The 22,536-nt window shown below is 41.2% G+C and overlaps 1 protein-coding gene across 2 annotated transcripts; it reads left to right on the top strand.

Annotated features, from left to right (window-relative positions):
- Window positions 1–1,557: 1,557 nt before the first annotated feature.
- On the top strand, window positions 1,558–21,582 carry POFUT3 (protein O-fucosyltransferase 3). 2 transcript variants are annotated; one of them, XM_088448271.1, is made up of 5 exons: window positions 1,558–1,764; window positions 8,815–8,992; window positions 10,761–10,941; window positions 14,454–15,289; window positions 21,266–21,582. In XM_088448271.1, the coding sequence occupies exons 2-5, from the start codon at window positions 8,915–8,917 to the stop codon at window positions 21,488–21,490; spliced, it is 1,320 nt and encodes a 439-aa protein (XP_088304397.1). In that variant the 5' UTR covers window positions 1,558–1,764; window positions 8,815–8,914; the 3' UTR covers window positions 21,491–21,582. The 2 variants fall into 2 exon arrangements, with proteins under 2 accessions (XP_088304397.1, XP_088304396.1); XM_088448270.1 differs by having other exon boundaries at window positions 10,761–11,043.
- Window positions 21,583–22,536: the final 954 nt, after the last annotated feature.

Below are 22,536 nucleotides of genomic sequence, written 5' to 3'. Positions count from 1 at the left end.
TTGTTGAAAGTACTACTAAATCTAAAGGTTTAATTTTATTGATCATTTACTGTACATTTTTTTCCCGTGAATGGGTGGGTAGGGGCCCCAGTGCATTGCTTTGCCCAGGGCCCGCACTGCTGTTAAGACAACCCTGATCAACCCTTTGTCCTATTTATTAATGAACGTTTAGGGCTTGAGCATAATAGCGCTATTAGCGTTTTATCATAAAAACAAATGGCAAAGATTATTTATGAAGGAAGGTAATGATAACTTACTGTTTGTTTTCCTTAATTGAACTCTCCAGGTGCTGGCTTATGTTAAACAACGCTCACAAGCACTGTGGTCCGTCCAGTCCAATCAGTGTACAGCACCCGGCACCCGCCCCCTTTCTCTCCCCCCACCCCCCCACGGGGAGTGCACAACAGCCAACGCCCTCCCTCCATCAGTAGCCGGCAGGCCCCACCCTCCCACAGCAGCACTCAGCTGGCTCCAACCCTGCGAGGCAGCGGCAGCAGCCTGCCTCCCAAGCCCAGCAGACAACACCGTGTGCTGGGCTGGGAAGGAAAGTTGCTGCCGCTGCCAAGCAGGGGTCATACAGTGCAGGCCGGGAAGCTCACAACCTGCCCCACTACAAAAAATAAAAAATGTCTGGCCTCACTGCGCATGTGTCAGACTCTAGTTTAAATATATATATATGTATTGCCAGCGCTATAAACATATGAAAAATAGCGCTGGCATGACTTTTCTTCATTAGCGCTCCTAACAACCCAGAGGATTATTAAATAGTGAATGATAAATGAAAATTACCACAGAGAGGGAAAAAGATAATTATCACTATTCTACTGACTCGTTAGTAAATGGAGCCCATAGTTTTAAACTTTCACTGCAGGATGATAAATAGATACTCCCATAGGTGGAGCTAGACATGCCCCTTGGGTGGAGCTGGTCACACCCCCTTGGCAGCGCCCATTCAACTGCTATCTAGATAGAATCTCCCTCAAACTAGTTTTCAAAAGTAGGCAAGTATGCTCTTAAGGAAGTCAGGGAGATTGCTACTATTTGATGATGTAGCTATATGTGTGGGGAGGGGCTGGGCCTGGGCCTGTGCGACCAATCCATCTGGCCTGCTGTTAATCCAGCATTGATGACAGTAATGTGGACCAAATAAGTAAATTACTAAATAATAAATGTCTAGTAGTTTGTAAATCTAATATTTCAGTCCATGTCCATGCAAATGGAAACTGAATGATAAAAACAGAAGAGTATTATGCAGTGAAAACTAATGTGCACTATTTACAGACAGAATAACCTTTAGCTGTATTACCTTGTATTATTTTGCTATTTTAATATTTATTCTTATTCAGTTATTTTTCTGTATTGGGCACTCTGGGAATTACAGTATATCCTATTAATTAAGTTTTAATAGTGAATGGTTTGCTTAAGCAATCTTGAAAATACGGTTATGATTCCATTGTGAGTAGGAGCTAAGATAGTAGATGTACTTTGTAAGTATTCTGGAGCTTGAACTGCATGAACTCCAGTTCGGGATTTCACTGCAGCTGTTGTCTCCTTTCTCTCAGATGCCGTGCCTCCTTACAGCAAGATGTGAGCTGGATCTGGGCTGAGTGATCAGGTTCTGTTTGCAGTGAAGCTCACATTACCAGTCATCTGCCCGGTACAGAAGCGACCCGGCCCCAGTTTACAGCAAGCTGGCTGTGTATGATTGTCATTGTGTTGTGTTCATCCAAAGACACAGAGGAAGGAAACGCTGCAGGAGGACTGGTTAGTAATGGAAGCATCTCTTACTTACACTCATTATGTCACTCCAGCTTTGCAATGGTGGGACAGTCATTGCTGAAGCTGTTCCTGTATTCATGTTTGAGTCTGAGAAGCATGTGCCTTATATACTAATACTGCGCTTTGTTTACATTTATAAACGTCTCACAATGTAAATATGAACTAATCAACCTTGTACAACAACGTTAGTGTACAATCCAACCTTGTGATGCGGAATAGACAGCAGCCCACTTGTTGCACAGTGCCATAATATTCTGATTTTATTATTCCTCACTTATTTTTCAGCTACATTATCTAAATGAATTCAGTTATGTTAATAAATGCACGTGTATTTAAATTCAGCATAGGTAATTGTTGATGTAAAACAATAATAGTAGATATTCCTAGTGTGAAAAGTAGTTAGGTTGGCAGGTATACAGCAATATTTACCTGCAGTTACATACTCAAATTATATATACTTCTTAAGGTGCGTACACACTGGGCGATAAAGTGGACGACTGAACGATAACGATATCGTTATTGTTCAGTCGTTCACTATATCATCCATTTTTTACACCAAAACGATGAACGATAAAGTTGATGCGCGTTCACGCGGGTCGTTTGCCATTGTCTTTCATCGGGCAAACATGCAGGCCAACCTGACGAGGTCAGGTTGCTGCATGTTGGGGAATGGGGGAGAGAGGCGGGCACTGAACGATATCGTTAATGATATCGTTCAGCTGGTGTGCTCAATGTCATGAACGACATTGAGCACACCCAGCCGGGGACACACTAGACGATATCGCTCAGGGAGCATATCGTCTAGCTTGTATGCTCCTTAACTCACATCTTTAAGCATCCAATTGTAACCATGTTGAGAATAGTCGTTCACTTATACCGCTTTTATACCTAAATTGTGAGTTTGACCTGGAGGTTGGAACAGGGTTCCAAACCGGATCAGACCCCCGGAATTTAGCCGGCGACGACCCAGGAAATTCCAGAGTCGGCGCCGTTCACAACGGAGCCGGGTCTGCAATGACCTGGCTCTGCCGGCGTGGAAGTGGACCCTTGGAGATGACGCAATCTCCAAGCGCCACCGAAGCCCGCCAATTGGCCGGCATGCAGCGCACTCAAGGTCATCGTGACCCGGGTCGCGCTGTTTACACTGCAGGGTTTCACGTGTTATTCCCGTGTTAAACCCTGCAATTTACCTGGGTTGGATTGCCGGGTCACTGGACCTGGGAATCCAACCCTATCCCCTTTTACACCAAGGAACTACCCAGGTTAACCCTACAATAACCCGGGTTTGAACTCTGGTGTAAATGGGCTATAACAGATGTTTGTTTATTTTTTTTTTCAGACTATTGCACAGCTGCTGCGACTTTATATGCAGCGGCTGTGCAATAATATGGTGGTGCCACAGGTAAATAGATGCCTCCTGCCAGCTTCTGTGATACGCTGCTACGTCTAATGACGCAGCCATCAGATCACTTGCGTGAACCTCAGCCCTTCCAAGCTCCTGTGTTTTGGGGCACTGGCCGACGCTACATCTTTCCCGCCCGCAAATGGCAGCAGCATGTCAATCAGGCTGCAGTTTAGGGGGCACTGCGACTGTCGTCAGATCAGCATATGTGCAGTAAAGGTCCTGCGCATGCGCTGATCTGCAACCATCAGAGTTGCGCATAAACCATCGGGGTTGCGTACAGCTCTGAATCAGGCCCATACTATACTTACGGCTTGATATGCTAATACAGCTCTGAATCAGGCCCATACTATACTTACGGCTTGATATGCTAATATTAATTGTAATTCTAACTTTACTTTGTAAGAGACACATAGTTTAGTTGGTGTGACTCTGTTATTTCATATACAGATGTGACCTTGCTTATCCAGCCTTAATACGCCATGCAGTGCGATATGTCTGGTGTGTATGAGCCGTCAGGTCCTGTGCAACTCTGCTAGCGTTGTGCTGATTCATTTGATATGCAACACTTGTATATCTGTGTGCACCTGAGTCTGTAATCGGCGTAAAAAAAAAAAGCTGCGGCCGCTGCATCATAGCACTTTGCATACGAATTCAGAGACTGTGACGCACATATAGAGTGTTGAATATCAAATTAATCAGCACTGTCCCCTGATGCATCCTAGTCACATTGCAGCGCGACTTAGACGCATTTTTTGGCAAAAAAAATACTCCTGGCACTAGCAGAGTCTGACAGGACCAGGCGCGCCCATAAGGGCTGTTTGGCACGACTGCAGCAATCTGTAATTTTGTTTATGTATTTGCCTTATAAGCTAGATATACACTTCTACAATCATACTTAATCAGGGCTCGACAAATCCCGGTGGCCAGGTTTCCATGGCTACCAGATTTTGCTGCCCGGCTACTAGTTTTTGCAGTAAGGGAAGAAGCAGATCCTCATCAGCTCCGGCGGAGATTCGTGCCTATATTATTGCGGTATTCATATCATGCACAGGAGTGCATGTGCTGAGTGTCGCCTGCGGTGACTGCTGTGCCTGTGTCCGTCCCGACCTGCACTGTTGACTTCTCTCCATCCTGGCCTGCTCTGATCCCTGCTGTCTGTCCCAGTCTACGTTGATCCTCCTGTACATCCTGGCTGTCTGTCTCCTATCTCCGGCTGCATAGAGCTCTCCGGTAGCAGGGTCTATGGTGTGACCACAAGGGGAGGGGGGTTTTGTTGTACTTTATAGCACCATTATTTTATGTGAAATGTGGTCCGTTATTACTGGAGGGTGGAGCAGGGAAGTTGTGCAGAGCAGTGAGGGGGCCTCCATTTTACTGTATCCATTCAACTGTGACCATTTTGTGAACTAGTATAGTGTGTATAACAGTTGCATAACACACAGAGCTGTGCTCCTCACTGACTCCTGTAATTTTTTGGTGGGACAGTGGTCTGGCTCCTACACTTTCATCCTGGCTCCTAGATTTTAGAAAAATTTGTCAAGCCCTGTACTTAATAGTATGTACAATAATACTTTTGATGAGATTTTACTTTCGATTACACTTACCTTTGGAAGTCCCATTCAAAGTGCAGATTCATGCGTACACACCTTCAATCTAACTTGCGATCCAGGAAACTCATCTGTCCAAATATCTGCTAAAAGGCACAAAGGCAGCGCTGCTGCTGGAGGAGTACAGTATGGCCAGATATCGCATGTATGGATCGAAAATCCAAAGAGCGGCCTAACAAATGTAAAGTATAGAATTGTTCCCAGCTTCACTGACTTGTTATTCAGACAGGAGTGAGCTCCTCCGGATCTAGCCTCCCACTGTACATCAGTATGTCCCAGACGTCTTATTGGTTGAAAAAGAAGGTAGGGGTGGGGTCGATGGAGATGTCATAGTTATTCAGGGTCTGATTCAGAGCTGTACCCTATGCCAATGGTTTTTCAGTTGAGGGAATTAGCAAACTGTGCATTTGTCTAAGTTGCACTGCGCATGCGTCAAGGTACATTACTGTAGTCGCTTGCAGCGACTATTTATATACAGTCGCAGCATACACAGATGCAGCACCACTCCGGCATTAGTGTACAGCTAATAGTGCCCATAGTCCTGCCTAAATATACTAGTTAGCACATTGAGTGTGCTACAATGTGGAGCCTATAGTTGGGGGGGGAAACGCAATTTATTAACAATAGTTTATTTAAGGATTTTTCTATTAATAAAGCCCCATGTCCCTCCTCTTTAACAGGTTAGTTTAAGAAACAACATAGAAAACAGAGAAACCAGATGCATCATACAACCATTAATAATTATGCATAATATTCAAGGTTTTTAGCATAAATTTGGCCAAAATTATGAGCTTACCAACCATCGTCAAGGTAACATCATCGGGTAAGTCCCTAACACTATGGGGGTTCATGTCTGGGGCGTGGGGCACCCCAAAACCACACCAGCCAAACCACCCCAGGGCAGAACACAATATAAAAATACATTTATTTTTATTTTGTGTGGTGCCCTGGGGTGGTTTGGTGTGGTTTGCCTTGACGATGGTGGGTAAGCTCATAATTTTGGCCAAATTTATGCCAAAAACCACGCATATTATGTATAATTATTAATGGTTGTATGATGCATCTGGTTTCTCTGTTTTCTATGTTGTAATACTTAGGTCTCAGCTAGGTAGCACATCCCATTAGAAAGAGCTAGGGTGGGCAGTCCAGACCCCCTTTCCCAAAAATACTTTAAGAAACATAATTCAATCCTATGAGTTTATGGCATGTTTCCTAAGTCACTATATGTTGTACTCGTATTTTTATAAATGTTCATACATATACCTCATGTTAATTTTAATTTGATGTCTTATAATTTGTACCTAAAAATACACTCATACTGTATGTGTACCATACTTGCCTACTTTTTAAATAATTTCAGGTAGATGTGAAAACAACACCAATGCATGTGGCGTTAAAGAGAGTCGTGTCATGAAATTGCCTTAAGTTTCACTGTACAGATGTGACCTTATACCAGAGTTGTAACTAGACTTTTTGGTGCCCTGTGCCAGAGAGAGCATTGGCACCCCCCTTTTTTGTTTAAATAGGGACATAAGATAGTGCACCTGAAAAAGGGCCATGGTCTCATAGGGAAGGGCCAGGGAAAATATAGGGGTACTCCTGGGGCAACCAGGAAATGCTGGGGATAAAAGAAGAGGAAGCTACAAGTGAGAATGATAATAAACAGGAAAATTGACAGGCCCAAACAGCGCCCCCTACCCTGCAGTGCCCTGTGCCATGGCACAGGTCACACTACCTTAGTTACGGCCCTACAGTCACGCTAAAACGCGCTAGGTGAAGTGAGACTCTACTAGCATTGGGTGTCTTTTTGCTTCTTTTTTTTGCGACTAGGACGCACCAGCAGACTGTGCTGATTTATTTGATATGTGACACATGTATATCTGGGTGCGACTGAGTCTCTTAATCTGTATATGAAGTGCTATAATGTAGAGGCCACAGTTTTTTTCATTTCAAGTTCCATTGTGCTTCATATACAGAGACTCAGGTGCACACAAATATACAAGTGTCACATATCAAATTAATCAGCACAGTCTGGTGGTGCTTCCTAGTTCCATCACATTGCAACTTAGACGCATTTCTGGTGAAAAAAAACGCCTGATGCTAGCAGAGTGGCATGGGACCTGGCGGCTCGCTCACGCCAGGCAAGTCACGCTGCGTGGTGTATTGAGGCTAGAGGTATGAGGACACATCTGTATATGAGTGCCAATACATTTTCATGCTTCAGTGTATATATAAAATATATGTATAGAGAGAGAGAGAGACAGCTCTGATGTTTCTTTTTAGAACAACTAGGTAATGGGGGTTAGGTGTAAATGTGACAGAATGCTGTGCTTTGAACCAATAATTATGTTGTCATTGTATTGTGCCAACCCAGCTGGCATCAGGGAGATTGGTAAACTCTCCAGGTAGTTCACTACTTAACAGGGATGTGCGGTGAGGTCAATGGATGGGGAGGCAATGGCTAGTATCAGAGCCAGATTTACACATACATATATGAACCTGCCCCACTTGCACAGATCTTCCCCCTCACACAGATCCCCCCACACAGATTCCTCATAGCACAGATCCCCCTCACACATATCTCCCACTAGCACAGAAGATCCCCCCCTAGCACAAAAGATTTCCCCCACACACACAGATCTCCACCTAGCAGTGGACCCTCCCCACCTTTTTCTCCTTTGTGTGTTTCCTCTGTCTGCATATGCCAATTTCCTTCCCTCAGTCAGAGGTGTCCATCATAGCTCAAGGCATGTCCTCACAGTGAGGCAGGCTTCCATTAGCTCTTTTTCTCTGCGTTTTATTGGCTGCTTCGTGGCCCAGTCCCCAGCTCCAGGCAATGTGTGAGCTATCAGAGGTGAGGCTGAGCACTTACTGCCTCATCTCTCTTTCACTGTATTTTCAGGGAGTGCTGCAATTTTGGTAAATTTTGCCTATAAAAACGATCAGAATAATACAGAGAAGATATTTATAAGTTATAAATATCTTCTTTGTATTATTCTAATAATTTTTATAGTCAAAACTCGGCAGTCTGACAGAGAGTATGACAGGTGAGGCTCTGCCCACCCTGACTGCATGTCCATGCTACTTAATGGACCTAGCAGGTATGAGGTATGCACACATTGAAAGGTATGTTATACACATGCTTTTGCAAAATGTCAGCTTTTTTTTCTGAAAAGATAATAGAGTGTAGAATTAACTGCTCTAATTCTGCACTGTTGACAGCAGTTTTGAACGATCAGGGACAATTCCTCAGCACACTGAATTATACTTGCAACAATATATGAAGACTATATGGTAATAGAAATTCAGAGATATTAGTTGCATCATTTGTTACTTTTCACATCACCTTTTATGTTTGTTTTTTATTCATTTTTTCATATATTTTAACCACTTTTTCAACACTTATTAACTACTCGCACACTCGCACGCATCTATACTTTACACTGCACTGTCACCCTTTTTCCATTTTTCGTGTGATGCCCTGGGGGGTCCTGGGCTGGGTGTCTTTTGGGATGCCCTGCGCCCCGGACGTGAACCCTTTAGTATTAGGGACTGCTAGTGACAGAGAAGCTGTTTTTTGTAATACGTCCTCTATGAGGATTGTCATAGCCATGAACTTGTTGAGGTTGATGCTGAAGCCACACACAATGTCCTGGTTTAGTGCCACAGCTTGCCAATTTCCATTCCGTAATTTGCTCATCTTTAGGTATCCGATGTTACCATTGGAATCCAAACCCAATATGTGTGGACAGTGAGAGGACTTATGCCAATGCACTCGTTCCTCATATTCAGCTGCAAGCAACACAAGTATTTTAGGTACATTGTAATTGGCTAAATGTTATATAGGTGCCACCTTAAATGGTAGGTAATTTTAACAGATGGAGATCTCAATTGTAAAAAATATTACATGATTTAATTCAACTCAGTAATATGTAGTTGCACAGTATAATATGAAATTGAAATATTCATTACTGTAATGTTTTTATAATACCTACCTTCTTTTGTTTTATATATTTTTGTTAGGTTTTTTAACTGCAAAATATGAGTATTCTACAATGGATAACAGAATATCTTTGCAAACCAATCTGTGAAAATGATTTGCTGATGCGGAGCAACTTGAAATATGATTAGAATCTGGGGGACCACATTTTGGGCCTCATGCCTAATTATCACATTATTTTTCCTACTGGTTACGCTCCAGGTAAAGTGAAAAGATCTGGTTTATTTTTCTTAAGGTGATGAAGGACATAATTAACAACAGGTTCTGCACATGAATATGAAAACAGTGGCGTCCCTCCCCTCGGTGTCACCCGGTGCGGGGACGGAGGCTGTGTGTGCGGCGGAGTCAGGCATCGCCGACAATGGGGTGTGGCCTCGTCGACAGGGGTGTTGCCATGCGGGAAGGGGACGTGGCATCGTGGCCGATTCCCCGTGGTCCCATCACCGTGCTTATTACTGGGGGCCAGGGGGGGTGCTGGAGGTGCGGACTGCCCTGTGTGCAGTGCCGGCCGGCTCCCTCACAGTGTCAGGAGCTGAGTGATGCACTTAATTATACAGTGCAGCACCCGGCTCCTGTCACTGAGGGGGAGTCTGCACCCCCATTGTGACACCACTGCATGAAAACAAAATTAGTGTGCGACATATGTGTTTCCATTCTGCCAGCTTTTGGTTTTAGCAACTGTGTATGTTAAATGTCATTGTTTGTAGCAGTACACAGTGTTCATTCTAGCACCCTGCACCTATCACAACCTGTGCAGCTCCTCTTTCCTGTTTTTATTGTCGCTCTTTGGTGCTTCTAGCACATTCTGATCTGTATATCAGCAGTTTGTTGCATCAGCTGAGTGTGCTAGAAGCACCAGAGCAAAGAGTGACACTCCAGACAGGAATGAGGAACTGTACGGGTTGTGACAGATGCAGGGTGCTAGAATGAACTCTAGTACAGTAAGTGGCAGACTTACAGACATACACATGATTTGACCGAGCATTGGATACATCTTGGTGGTGTGTATAAGTAAAGGGTGTATTTTTGGCCAATAAAAGTACACAATTTAGTGATCTTGTCAAACTTATAGTTAAATTAACAAACATATAGATTATTTGGCAAGCTTGGAAGCATTTCATTTAGAATTCTACCAAGCTCTGAGCTTTTCAGAACACAAATAAACTGGATTTTGACACCTGCTCCTAGGTGGTATAAATTCAGAATGTGACTGGCCTATGGCCTGTCTCATTTCATTGGGATTTCCTTTAAACCAATGGATTGCATCAGATCAAGCAGAGAAGAAAAGTGTAGGTAAGTTATTAATGATAACAATACACAATTGAAGTTTTAGGGGGCAGTTAGGTGTTATATAAATTATAACACAGTATGACACTAATATTCTAATAAATAAGGTGGCAGCATTAATTATAAATATTAACAAAGGGGCACTATTTTTAAATGTGATATCTATGGGTACGCTGATTTACTTGTTAAGCCCTGGAACCCACAGGCCAGAGTATCAAGAGGGATGTAAAGAGGACAGTGATCGATGCCAAGTAGCACGGCCATTTAGTAAAGGGTAGGAAGGTGGGATGTTTTAATGTAATGATGATGGCTTCCCCTAAACTTCATGTGGTGCGGGCTAAACCACATTTGATTTAGAGATTTCAAATTCATTGCGTAAATAAATCTGGCATATTGGGAGGCAAAATGAACGGCAATGTACAGTGATTTTGAAACTGCCAAAAAAAATAAAATTTTCCACATAGGGTGTAACTTTAAAGCTAGGGACAAATCCTTTTAAGGGATGCAAATTTGGACATCAACAAATAACAACATGGAAATGAATGCATTTTGTTTCATAGAAAATACTGCCTGGTTTGCTTGTACCATACAAATACTAGACAACTTTACTTTTTACTCTGTACACAAATATTAAAATTGTAGCTTTATAGACTGTTTTTATATTATGGCTGTTTCTCCAAAGGTGATGGTTGAACTGGGTAGATTTGAAAAGCAGAAACAAAAACTCTCTCTTAAGCAAGATGTTCAAGAAAAGAAACCATCTCATCCATTACTGAAGGAATTACGTGAAAACACCTTCCATAGAAGCTCAGAACATGGAGTGGGTGGTCATCCCATCATGCTTTGGTGGTCACCATTGACTGGTGAGAATGGAAGGCTGGGGAAGTGTGGAGAAGACACATGTTTTTTCACCATAAATAGAACGTACCTGAATAATCCGGTGACAAGAGCTGTCCTATTTTATGGTATGCTTTTATTAATTTATTTTCAGAAGGTTCGTTATTTTTCTGATAGACAGAATGGGGTTTTTTTTTAATCATCATATAGAAAAGTTAATATCATTAATTTTATACTACAGCTTTGTGGTTCTAAGTAGCATCCTTGTTTTTCTTAATTTGGGACATGGCTTAAGTGGGTCATTTCATATTAAGTGGACGAGGGGTCCCCACCTGACCATTTCCAATCTTGATAACATTTTACATGTAGGTTGGCATATATGACAGACTAACTTTGGGGAAATTGTAGTTCACAGTTTGTAATAGTAGCAAAACTCTGGCCGTCAAAGTGGGGGTGGGTGCAACTGTCACAGACTCCACAGTGCACAGTCAGCAGATGGGGACCATCTTCAAAATTGGTCCACTTGACATGGAATGATCCAAATTTTGGAAATAGAACAGTAGAGATTTGCTAATCTTAAAATGCAAGTTCTCTAAGCAAGTAGGCAAATAATAACACTCACTGATAAGTAAACTGGTGTAGAAGATATTTGAAAAAATGCTTTGACTTCAGGGTATGCATCTTAGCACATCAAACTTCCTGTCTTCAAGCCTACTGAATACACCAGCTTTTCAGAGATTTAAGCTGCACACACACAACGATTTAGTAAATGAATGATTTTAGTAAACAATTTTCGTTAATTTTTTCAAGGGAAAAATTAACAAAAATCGTTTACTAAAATCGTTCAATTACTAAATGTAATGAACGATTTTTTTGAACTACAAACGATTTTTGCATATCCCTTTACTGAAAATCGTTGAGTTCCTCAGTCTGACTGAACTACAAACGTGAACGCGCATGAACGATAATCGTTCATAGTTTTAACTCAGAAAGTGAACGATTGAATGATAAACGATATCGCTATCAAGTTTGTGTGTATGTATAAATGTGTTGCAAATAATAGGACTAAGGAACCTGTATGTGACTGCACATGAAAATAGAATAAAATCAATCTCTTTACAAAAATAATGCCAGATATGCATTTTTTTAGATAGAATCCATTGGGGGAGATGTATCAAGCCCAGAAACGGTATCAGCGCACGTTATGTGCTCTACAGCGCTGACCCTGCTGCGGCTGGTGCCAGCTCCAGGCTGCACGCGGGGATCTCGCGATACTTGCGAGATCCCGTGCATGCTCAGTGGAGCCGGCCGGGACAGAGACACAGGGCATCAGCACTAGGCTGATGCGCTGTGGTCTCTAGCGGGTAGCGCCGGAGGGGGGAGTTAACGCTCCCCCTCTCCGGCCGATGAGATGTTCTTACATCTCATCGGTAGTGCTTCTTGCTTCGCCTCGGTAGAGAGGCGAAGCAGGAAGCGTTATAGCGGCACGTTAAGTACCGCTATAATACATCTACCCCATTGACACATGCTGCAATATATCCTGGTCATCTAAATAAAAAAATAAAATATCCAGGATCAGCATTGTAGACTCTTAGGGCTTTATTTTCGTAGCAGCGGCTTTTGTAAGCCTCTGCTTCCCGGCGGGTTATAGGTGAAAATTCAAAATGGCACCTGCAGTCAGTGTAAAGCACGCCGAGCTTCGGAAATAAAGCCCTTAGTGTGGAATTCAGATTCTCATGGTGTGCACAATACTGTCTATTATTGTAAACAATGTTCTCTAATTTTCCTGTGCACCTTTATGGGGTGCTAGGGAAAACTAGCAAAGATACTGGTCGCATAGTGCATTTGCTCGACCGTTGCAGAGGCAAGAAATTAAATTCCCCCTTAATCTTAATGCTACCATAAAACTTAATAACATCCACCTTACCCCCAGCAAAGCCTATTGAAGCTTCATGTCTAAGCACATTTGAATTAGTATCTCTCAATAGAAACAGTCAGTGTCAATTAATGCAACAAACGAGCTCAGTATGCAATCACCCCAGGGAATTGCTTGCAACTTTCGACTTGGTGTACAACTGCTGTACATAAACTAGACCTCTTGAGTAAAGTTCTCAGCTACCAAACATAGGGGTCTATTTACTATGCTTTGGAGGGAGATAAAGTGAACGGAGATAAAGTACCAGCCAATCAGCCCCTAACTGCCATATCACAGACATTTGAAAGATGACAGGAGGTGGTTGGCTGGGACTTTATCTCCGTTCACTTTACCTCCATCCAAGGCTTTGAAAATAGACCCCATAGCTACTGTAGCACAGTTCTGGTTCCTTAGAAAATTTATATTTATACAGTTATATGAAAAGTCCAAATGTCGTGTTTCAATGAATGTTGAAGTCTACAGAATGAACCGTTGATATATAAGGTAACTTCTATAAAGAATAATATTCTTTACATAATATTATTATACATCCAGCTAGTGCAGGGCTCTGATTTATTTAAAAATAATTTATAAATAAAAATGATCATATGGTTTAGTACACAAAGCATGGAACACTAACCCTCTTAGGTTGGAATCCATGACCCTTTTTGCAAACCTGTTGTTCTCTAGCAGCTTGCAAGCTTCTAATCATGTTTTACTATTACCTTGTAGTTAATTACTCCCTATTCATAATGTACAACAATACACCACTTAAACTGTGTATAGCATTCTTTATTTTAGTCACTTTACTCCTTATTCATGAACGTTGTGTCGTAATGTAGATTTAAAGGCCTAATTTTACTTAAGGTGAGATTTAAGACCATAATCTCAAATGACAAAACAGATCATGTGAGTTGGGATTTTTGCTACTGGCAAAAACCCTGTTTGTGAATACACCAATCTATGCAGAGTATTTCTGTTACCTAGGAGACTGCAAGATAGTCATCCAGGCTGCTACTCCATCACAGATCTCTTGACATACAGTAAAGGAGCATACACTCTAGACGATATGCTCCCTGAGTGATATCGTCTAGTGTGTCCCCGGCAGGGTGTGCTCAATGTCGTTCATGACATTGAGCACACCCGTTGAACGATATGATTAACGATATCGTTCAGCGCCGGGCTCTCTCCCCCATTCCCCAACATGCAGCAACCTGACGACATTGTCAGGTTGGGCTGCATGTTTACTTGATGAACGACCCGCGGGAACGCGCGTCGTCATTATCTTTCATCGTTTTGATGTTAAAAATGGACAATAAAGTGGACGACTGAATGATAACAGTATCGTTATCGTTCAGTTGTCCACTTTAATCGTCCAGTGTGTACGCACTTTTATGCATGTAGTTCAATAAATTGATTTGAGCAACTACCATACTCTGTATCACTATTGTATAGTTCATTAAAGCATAGACTTTGCTTTACATTATAGTCCAGTGTTGGGTTTATGTGCTACTAAAAGCTAGCTGTAAATGTAAATAGTGGCGTAACACATAAAATCAAACTAAAGGCCACAAATCATGCTGTTTGTTTATAATCTTTGTGACAATTGTACTGTGTTTATAGGCACAGATCTCAACATAGACAGCTTACCGCTTCCACGTAAGTTTAATCATGAATGGGCTTTATTTCATGAAGAGTCTCCAAAAAACAACTACAAACTGTTTCATCAACCAACCATCACTTTGTTTAACCACACTGCTACATTCAGCCGACATTCCCATTTACCATTGACAAGTCAGTATTTGGAGGATCTGCAGACCCTGACATCGCTTGAGTACTTTGTACCTGTACGAAAAAAGAATGCTCTGAGAAGGAGACTTGCTCCAGTAGTGTATGTGCAGTCTGACTGTGATCCCCCCTCGGATCGGGATACTTATGTTAAAGAGCTAATGAATTATATTGCCGTAGATTCCTATGGTGAGTGCTTGCATAACCGAGACCTACCACCACAAGTCAGCAACCCATCTTTCATGGATGACACTCAGTTCTACAACATACTTGCTCAGTACAAGTTCATCCTTGCATTTGAAAATGCGGTTTGTGAAGATTACATAACTGAGAAGTTGTGGAGACCTCTGAAGCTGGGGTCTATCCCAATATATTACGGAGCCAGTAACATTGAGGAATGGCTCCCGAACAATAAAAGTGTGATTATTGTGGACAGATTTTTGCATCCTCAAGAACTTGCACAATACATTAAACGGTTGGACCGAGATGACAGACTGTATATGGAATTTTTACAGTGGAAATTGCAAGGTCATATCAGCAACAATCGCTTAGTCACTGCCATCAAAGAAAGAACTTGGGGTGTGCAAGATGTCACGCAGGACAACTACATTGATGCTTTTGAGTGCATGGTGTGTAGAAGAGTGTGGGATAACATACGACTACAGGAAAAGGTATGTACATAACTACAGCTGTGTGTTAGATAAATGTATAATATGGTTTGACAAGTCAGACAAAAAAGTTATACAAGATCGTTACGCTTTACTGGAAATATCTACTATTGTATTGACAATTGTGTGTCTAGGTGTATTGTGATATGAATCTTTATTGTATATTAAGCAATACAGCGTTTCAATAAAAATATTTCTTAAAAAAAAAAAAATATTATAAAATGTCCAGTCATAGTTTTAATACAATTATTCCCTGACTGAATATAGCTTAAGATAACTTTTATTTCCAAAGTATGTACATAAAAAAGTCAGACAATAAACTCAAGATTCTGAATATTTGCATTATTACATTAAAAATAATATGAACTAAAATTAGGCAAAGGGATATGGTGCTGCTGTACCCTTGTGATGCATTATAAATAAATAAATAATAATACAGCTGAAATGTTTTGTTTTTTCTTAACCAGCAAAAGAGAGAATGGGGCAAATGTAATAGGGTGAGAGTTTAGAAAATGTTAGAGTTTAGCAGTAATCTCTCACATTGGTCGATTTTATCTTCAAAATGGAAAATATCTGGATGAGAGTTTAAATCGTGAGGTTTTTTAGTCTAAAAAAATGTATGTTCTCGGACTCTTACATTGGGTGATTTTAAAAAGTGAGAGTTTAATGCTAAACTCTCACATTTTCTCAACTCTCACCCTATTACATTTGGCCCAATATGTTTAATATATTATTTTCCATAATTGATATAGATTTTTTTTATCATCTAAAGGCTTAGCTGAAATGTGCACCCTCCTCGTCCTCCCTTGTCAGATTTAATAAAATCAAGTCTCAGCAGATTACTGTTAAAATGTAGCGATCACATCCTTCTCCTTTTGGTAACATCATAATTTGCATTCTCTGGGAAGCCAACAGGCTAAATTATTCCACTGCTTCAGATTAAATCACAAGGGTAGGTTTAGGTGAAATGCTTTTAGAATATTGGCAGTTTCATTAAGTGGTGATCAGGGAAGATGCTCTAGCACACCTTGACTTACCCGTATCAAACTCAAAAATAAATCTTCTTTGTCTGCTAAAAAATATGCAATGTAGAAAAGCTTTTTAACTAAACCTAAAGTGCTGATGTACTGTATATATTGTGTAAAATTAAATTATAAATAATTTTTTTATAAAGCCTGTAAAAGTTTAGAAAAATATAGGATGCATGCATATCCAAATTCCATTTATATTTCCATTTTATTGGTATTCCATGAATGCCCCCGGTTCTATAGTGTGCTTGGCTTAAAACTGGTTGATAATTTAGAAATGGTTATTTAATCCTCTTGTTAATATTGCTAGTGGCTGCATTGTGGCTGTTTACACTAATTATGTGTTCTATTCAATGCAAAGCAGTCATTCGTGAATTCTGATCACATAGAATGCTATCAACTACAAGCAATAAATCATTTAAACAGATGGAGAAGGTTATATACCTGTTGGCACATTGGCACCTGCTGTACTAAAGAGCATGTTCTTAACCACAGTTTAAATGCAGTTAAACAACATCTGTCAGCTTTCACCTGTCCACAATATTTACTTCTCCTGAGACTAATTTGTTGGTTAGATTTTAAGGGGAGGCTATTACTTTGAAGAATACTTTATAATATTGTATCCAATTAAGTTTTTCTTTCTTAAATGGCAATTATACTAAAGGGGCCTATCCATTATAAGATTTTTTTTGTGAAAGACCGTGACCAAATACTTTTCCTGCCAACAAAAGTCTTTCATGCAAAAGTCGTTCAGAAACAGTCTTTCATGCAAAAGTCTTTCACAAAGTTGATAGACTTTTGTGAACAATTTCTTTATAGACCAAGGACCAAATTTTTAATGAGTGCAGTGAATATTCATTAAAGAAGTCATTTGCCGTTCACCGTTGGTCGTTGACCTTCTTTTTCAAGACCTCTGCAATTCGCCCTGGCATGCTATCAATCAACTTCTGGGCCGCCCATTCTTACCTAATCAATGCTTGGGGTTTGTCAAAATTTGTGGGTTTTTGTTAGTCCACCCGCCTCTTGAGGATTGACCACAAGTTCTCAATGGGATTGGGGGATTTCCTGGCCTTGGACCCAAAATTTCAATGGTTTGTTCCACGAGCCACTTAGTTATCTCTTTTGCTTTATGGCAAGGTGCTCCATCATGCTGGAAAAGGCATTGTTCATCACAAAACTGTTCTTGGATGGTTGGGAGAAGTTGCTCCTGGAGGATGTTTTGGTACCATTCTTTATTCATGGCTGTGTTCTTAGGCAAAATTGTGAGTGAGCCCACTCCCTTGGCTGAGAAGCAAGCCCACACATGAATAGTCTCAGGATGCTTTATTACATTCTTATGCAGGGCCGTAACTAGAGTGGTGCACAGGGCACCGAAGGGCAGGGGCGCTGTTCGGCTGCCCCTATCAGTTCTCAGTTTGTAATCATTCATCAACGCCTGAGTCCCTATATCCTCCCTTTACAACTTCCCGCCATCTGACCACCTCCCCTCCAGTCACATCCTCTTTTATTTAATGCATATATTTCAAAATACTGTCATACCCGGGACTCAAACCCATCACCTCACATGGCAGTCAGACACCTCACACATGGAGCTATCTGCTGATGCAAACGAAGCTCACGAAGCTCCATGATACACAATATACTTTTATAGAAAATAATCATCACTGCAGCCATTGGATTCACATTGTATTTGTCAGTGACACCTGGATATCAGTGGTACCCCCTTTATCATCATATGGGGCAAATTAGATATGCCATGCCCCTTCCCCATGAGGCCACACCCATTTTTCTGATGTACGTCTTATGTCCTTATTCGAAAAATGCGAGGGGCGCCAATGCTCTTTCTAGTCCAGGGTACCAAAAAGTCTAGTTACGGCTCTGGTTTTATGTGGCAAAGCTTACATTTCTGGCTATGAAATGTGATTATGGTGAGCTTATCAGGGACAGGATAATCTGTGGCATATGCATGCATCTATTACTGCCGCGAAAAAGGACTGACTCTAGAAACCGCTGTTCATATATTCAGGTGCATGAGCAGTCCAACAAAAAATGCAAAAGTTAAAGAGAGATTCTAGTGTATGTGACATCCAACATCAAGTACAGCCATTACAAAGCTGTGTAAATTGTTGTGACCCCTATTACTCTGAGCGTTCCTAGCGTCCTGCTTTGAATAAACGCTGCAGTGCTTGTGACAAGTTTAACCAGTTTGCAAGGTGGTGTAGGTCCAAACCTAGACATCGTTATGTGTGCCATGATCAAATAGTTCACCGCAAAGAGTTAATGAAATAGAGTCCGCTCCAGGCCATTCTTCAGTCTCAGAGTTCCACTGTGAAAGTGTAGACCACAAGGCTGAGAAAATGTTAAATATTTACCATCTTCACTGACACAGAAACCCATAATGCCATTGAAATTAAAATAGATACAGGCACCAAATTTAATGTTAAAAGATCTTCTGTACTGCAGAAATTTTAGTGCATTAATTGACGCTTCCAACACGGCAAATTTTATCGCCTGCAGTGGTAAGGTGATCCAAACCTGAAGTTTGGCTCCAAATCAATGCCACTGCCTGTCTGTCCATGTTTCACATTTTAGAAGAGTGACGCATTAAGCTAGGTCTAATAATATTGGGTGCTGACATGCTTGTTGCTCAACTAGACGTTCCAGACCTCAGAAACTTTTCTAACTTATTGACAAAAACACCATAGGTAAGTTGTCTTTAACCTAACACATGCGTCTCAATGAGTTTGTTGATCCAGCTGTGTGTGCTCCCAGGCGAATACTCCTTGCCATGAAAGATAAGCAGAAATCAACTGCATAACTGCTTGAAGTGATTCCCCCCTATGGAAGAACCCACTCTGTGGGTATCTGTCATGGTGTAAAATGTCAGGAAAGATGAGTCTGTCTGTATCTGCATTGACCTGGTCCATTTGAACAAGGCCCTCATGTGTCCACATCAAACCCAGAAAACATTAGAACAAATAATTGTTGAAATACCCAATGCCAAGTTTTTCATCATCCTAAATGCCCAGCGTGGATCTTGGTAGACAAGTCTTGACAGATAATCAGCTATGCTAATCACATTCATGACATTAGTGAGCAGGTATGCCTTTCTCAGAATACTTTATAGATCAAGTACTGGCAGCATGGTCTTTTAGGTCTGTATGGAGCACCTGTTTGAGAGTTACCTGTGTTAGATCATCAAGGATGACATCCTAATCTGGGGCTCCAGTATGGAAGAGCTTGAACAGTACCTTTTTCAAAGTCCTGCACAGAGTATGCTCAATTAACATGAAACTCATTCTGGCAAATTCTGATTCTGGGTCACTAATATTCCTTATGTAGGCCACCTGTTCATCTCACGGTGTCAAACCAAACCCTGTATAGATGCATGCCATACAACCTTTCCACAAGCTTAGCCTCCGACTTCTAGGTATGACTAACTACCTCTCAAAATTCCTCTGACTACAGTGAAGTCACTGCTCCTCTCTGTCAGCTTACGCACAAGGATAACTCTGCTGTTGCCCAACTGAAGTCCATGTTGTGCATCTGATAAGAATGATCTGGATGTCATGGAGATAAATGTTCTGTCCTCCAAGCATCTTGATGAGCTTTGTAAGGCCACCCTCAACAGTGACCTCTGTCATAGATTATCAAAAGTTATTTTGGTTCTCATCTTGTGAATTATTCCAGGACCTCCATCTATTCTTTGAGATGCATGATGAACTTACTCTGCCTGACAGTGTTGTTTTGAGGGGTCAATTTTATGCCATCCCCCATACCCTCCAGAATCCAGACATTTTATGCCTCAAGTGCATCAGGGTACCTGGGTGGTGAAGATGCCAAATGCAATTGTTCTGTTCTGGCTTACTATGTCTGCTAACAATGACCTCGTAGTGGTGACACTTATTGAGATTCCCTTAGTTAATTTTTGCTGCTGATATATTTGATTTGGAGAGGGGGCACCTTGTATTGTTGAATTCGCATTCTGGTTGGTTTCAGTTGGACTATATACCCAACATCACAAGTACAGCTGTCATCAACAACATGAAGAGACATTTCACTGTGCTTGGAATACTTCAGCAGCTGTACACAGATAATGCCATGCAGTTCATGAGCACTAAATTCAAACGTTTCCTGGCTCAGTAGAACATCATACACAAGTACAGCAGCCCAAGATATCCCCAATCAAATGGGCTTACTGAAAAGGCAGTTCGTTCTGCCAAGCACTTGCCTGAAAAATGTTCCAGAGATGGGTCACATCTATTCTTAGCACTCTTGAATTTAAGGAACATCCGTAGGGATGGACTTCACTCCTCTGCACAGCGTCTCTTATCCAGGCGCCTCTGTACTGTGATACCTATGACCTAGTGCAAGCTACAACCATGTGTGGGGCATAAAATGTTGCTCTTACTATTTCCATGCAGCAGCTCAAGACAAGTTATGACAGATTATTGCACATCTGAGCCTTCTACACCTGGGCCAATCTGTGTGCTTCCAAACTCTGATGGGATTTGAAAAATCAGGCACAGTGCAAAGACACTTTCTGCAGAGCAGATGACAGTTGTTAAGTGTGCCTGAACCTAAATACCTGCCAAATACTTGGGTAGTCCTAGACAACTACATTTGAATCCAAATAGGTATTTCTTCAAGTAGCAGAAGTACTATAGCGCTTTTAAGAATATTTAAACTGAAGTAGCTGGTACAGTATCTATGGCATTAAAGGCACAGTAAGTTTCATTCTTCCCTTTGTTTGCTGTCGACACCCGGCTGAGAATTGAATACTGAATGACTTAAGCAGTTAGAGCAGAACATAAATTGATCTCATTTAGAGTTAGGATGAAATCCAGTTACCGGTGCCAGTGTGCGAAAATAAATATAAATTGAGAGACTTAAAATACAACAGTAATGCGAATTATGCTGTATTTAATGCATTTACTTTTTTGTTTAACAGGGTTTAAAAGACAAACAATGGAAATCAAATTCAACGCACCTGACTTGTCCAGCCCCAGAATCCTTTTCATTCAGGACAGAACACACCACTAAGTCCACTATGAGGCAAATGTGGAAGCCCAGCTTTGAGCAATCGAAAAAAGAGGCAGTAGCTCTCAGACTTCTGGTCGACCGGAACAGGAATTTTACATCTCAAGAGTTTTGGAATCTTGTTTTCAAACATTAAAATGTTATGGATAGTGACTTGGTGATGTACATACAATGATGTATTTTATTGTAAAATTTAAATGTGTAAATTAAAAAGAAATATCAATTTTAGTTATGAGCTTTTCCAGATCATATTATTAACACTTTTAAATGTTTTCAATATTTTGTATCAGGTTCTAAAACATTACATAAAAAGATGATCTCATAATAATAAAAAGCAAGGTAAGGTAGAAAATAAAATGGAGAGTAAGCTATCCCATCCCATCCAATCTCTGCTCCCCCAAATCTCATGAATATGTGGCAGATTGTCATTTAATTTCTGCGATTAATCTTGGCAATCGCTTTACTCAGAGGTAATGAGATTGAACGTCATCAGACATACTGGACTGTTTTCCCACAGAAGATGTGTGCTATTTAGTTCCAGTTACAGAGGTGTGCTCATACACCTGACATCAATACACCATGCAGAGTAAGACGCCTGGCAAGAGTGAGCCGCGAGGTCCTGGGTGACTTAAATTGCGCCGAGCATCTTTTTCGCCTGAAAGTGCATCTTAATCGCAATTGGATGTGACAAGACTGCACTATTAATTTGATATGCCACACTTGCTTATTCATTTGTCTGAGTCTATATGAAACACAACGGAACTTGGCATGAAAAAAAGACACTGCTGCTGCATCATAACACATATACATATTCAGCCTTCTTTGCAAACAGATATGAGTGTTGCGACTAAGATGTGTTTTCAGGCAAAACAGATGAAACAAGCTGAGTCGCACTGTACCTGGCGCATAGATAAGGGCTGTTTGGTGCAACTGCAGCAATAGTATGAGGACACATATGTAGGTCTATGGATAAGTAGCTGGGATACCCAACATTGCCCGGGTTGAAGAGTGGACCTTGAAGTCCATCTGCAGTCTTCATTTACTTGGACAGAAATCAGTATAGCTTTCCAAATTACAGTGGTTTCAGAAATCACTGCATAAGAGAAATCATTGCCAATCAGAAATCTCTGCAGACCAATATTGGAGAGCATGGCATATGAAAATGTGCTTTGAGGAAATTAG

This window comes from Taudactylus pleione, unplaced genomic scaffold (assembly GCF_031769625.1).
Source record: "Taudactylus pleione unplaced genomic scaffold, aTauple2 ptg000454l, whole genome shotgun sequence".
Classification (NCBI taxonomy): domain Eukaryota; kingdom Metazoa; phylum Chordata; class Amphibia; order Anura; family Myobatrachidae; genus Taudactylus; species Taudactylus pleione.
The sequence above is the reverse complement of the archived record's forward strand: the minus strand, read 5'-3'. Positions and strand labels throughout refer to the sequence as shown.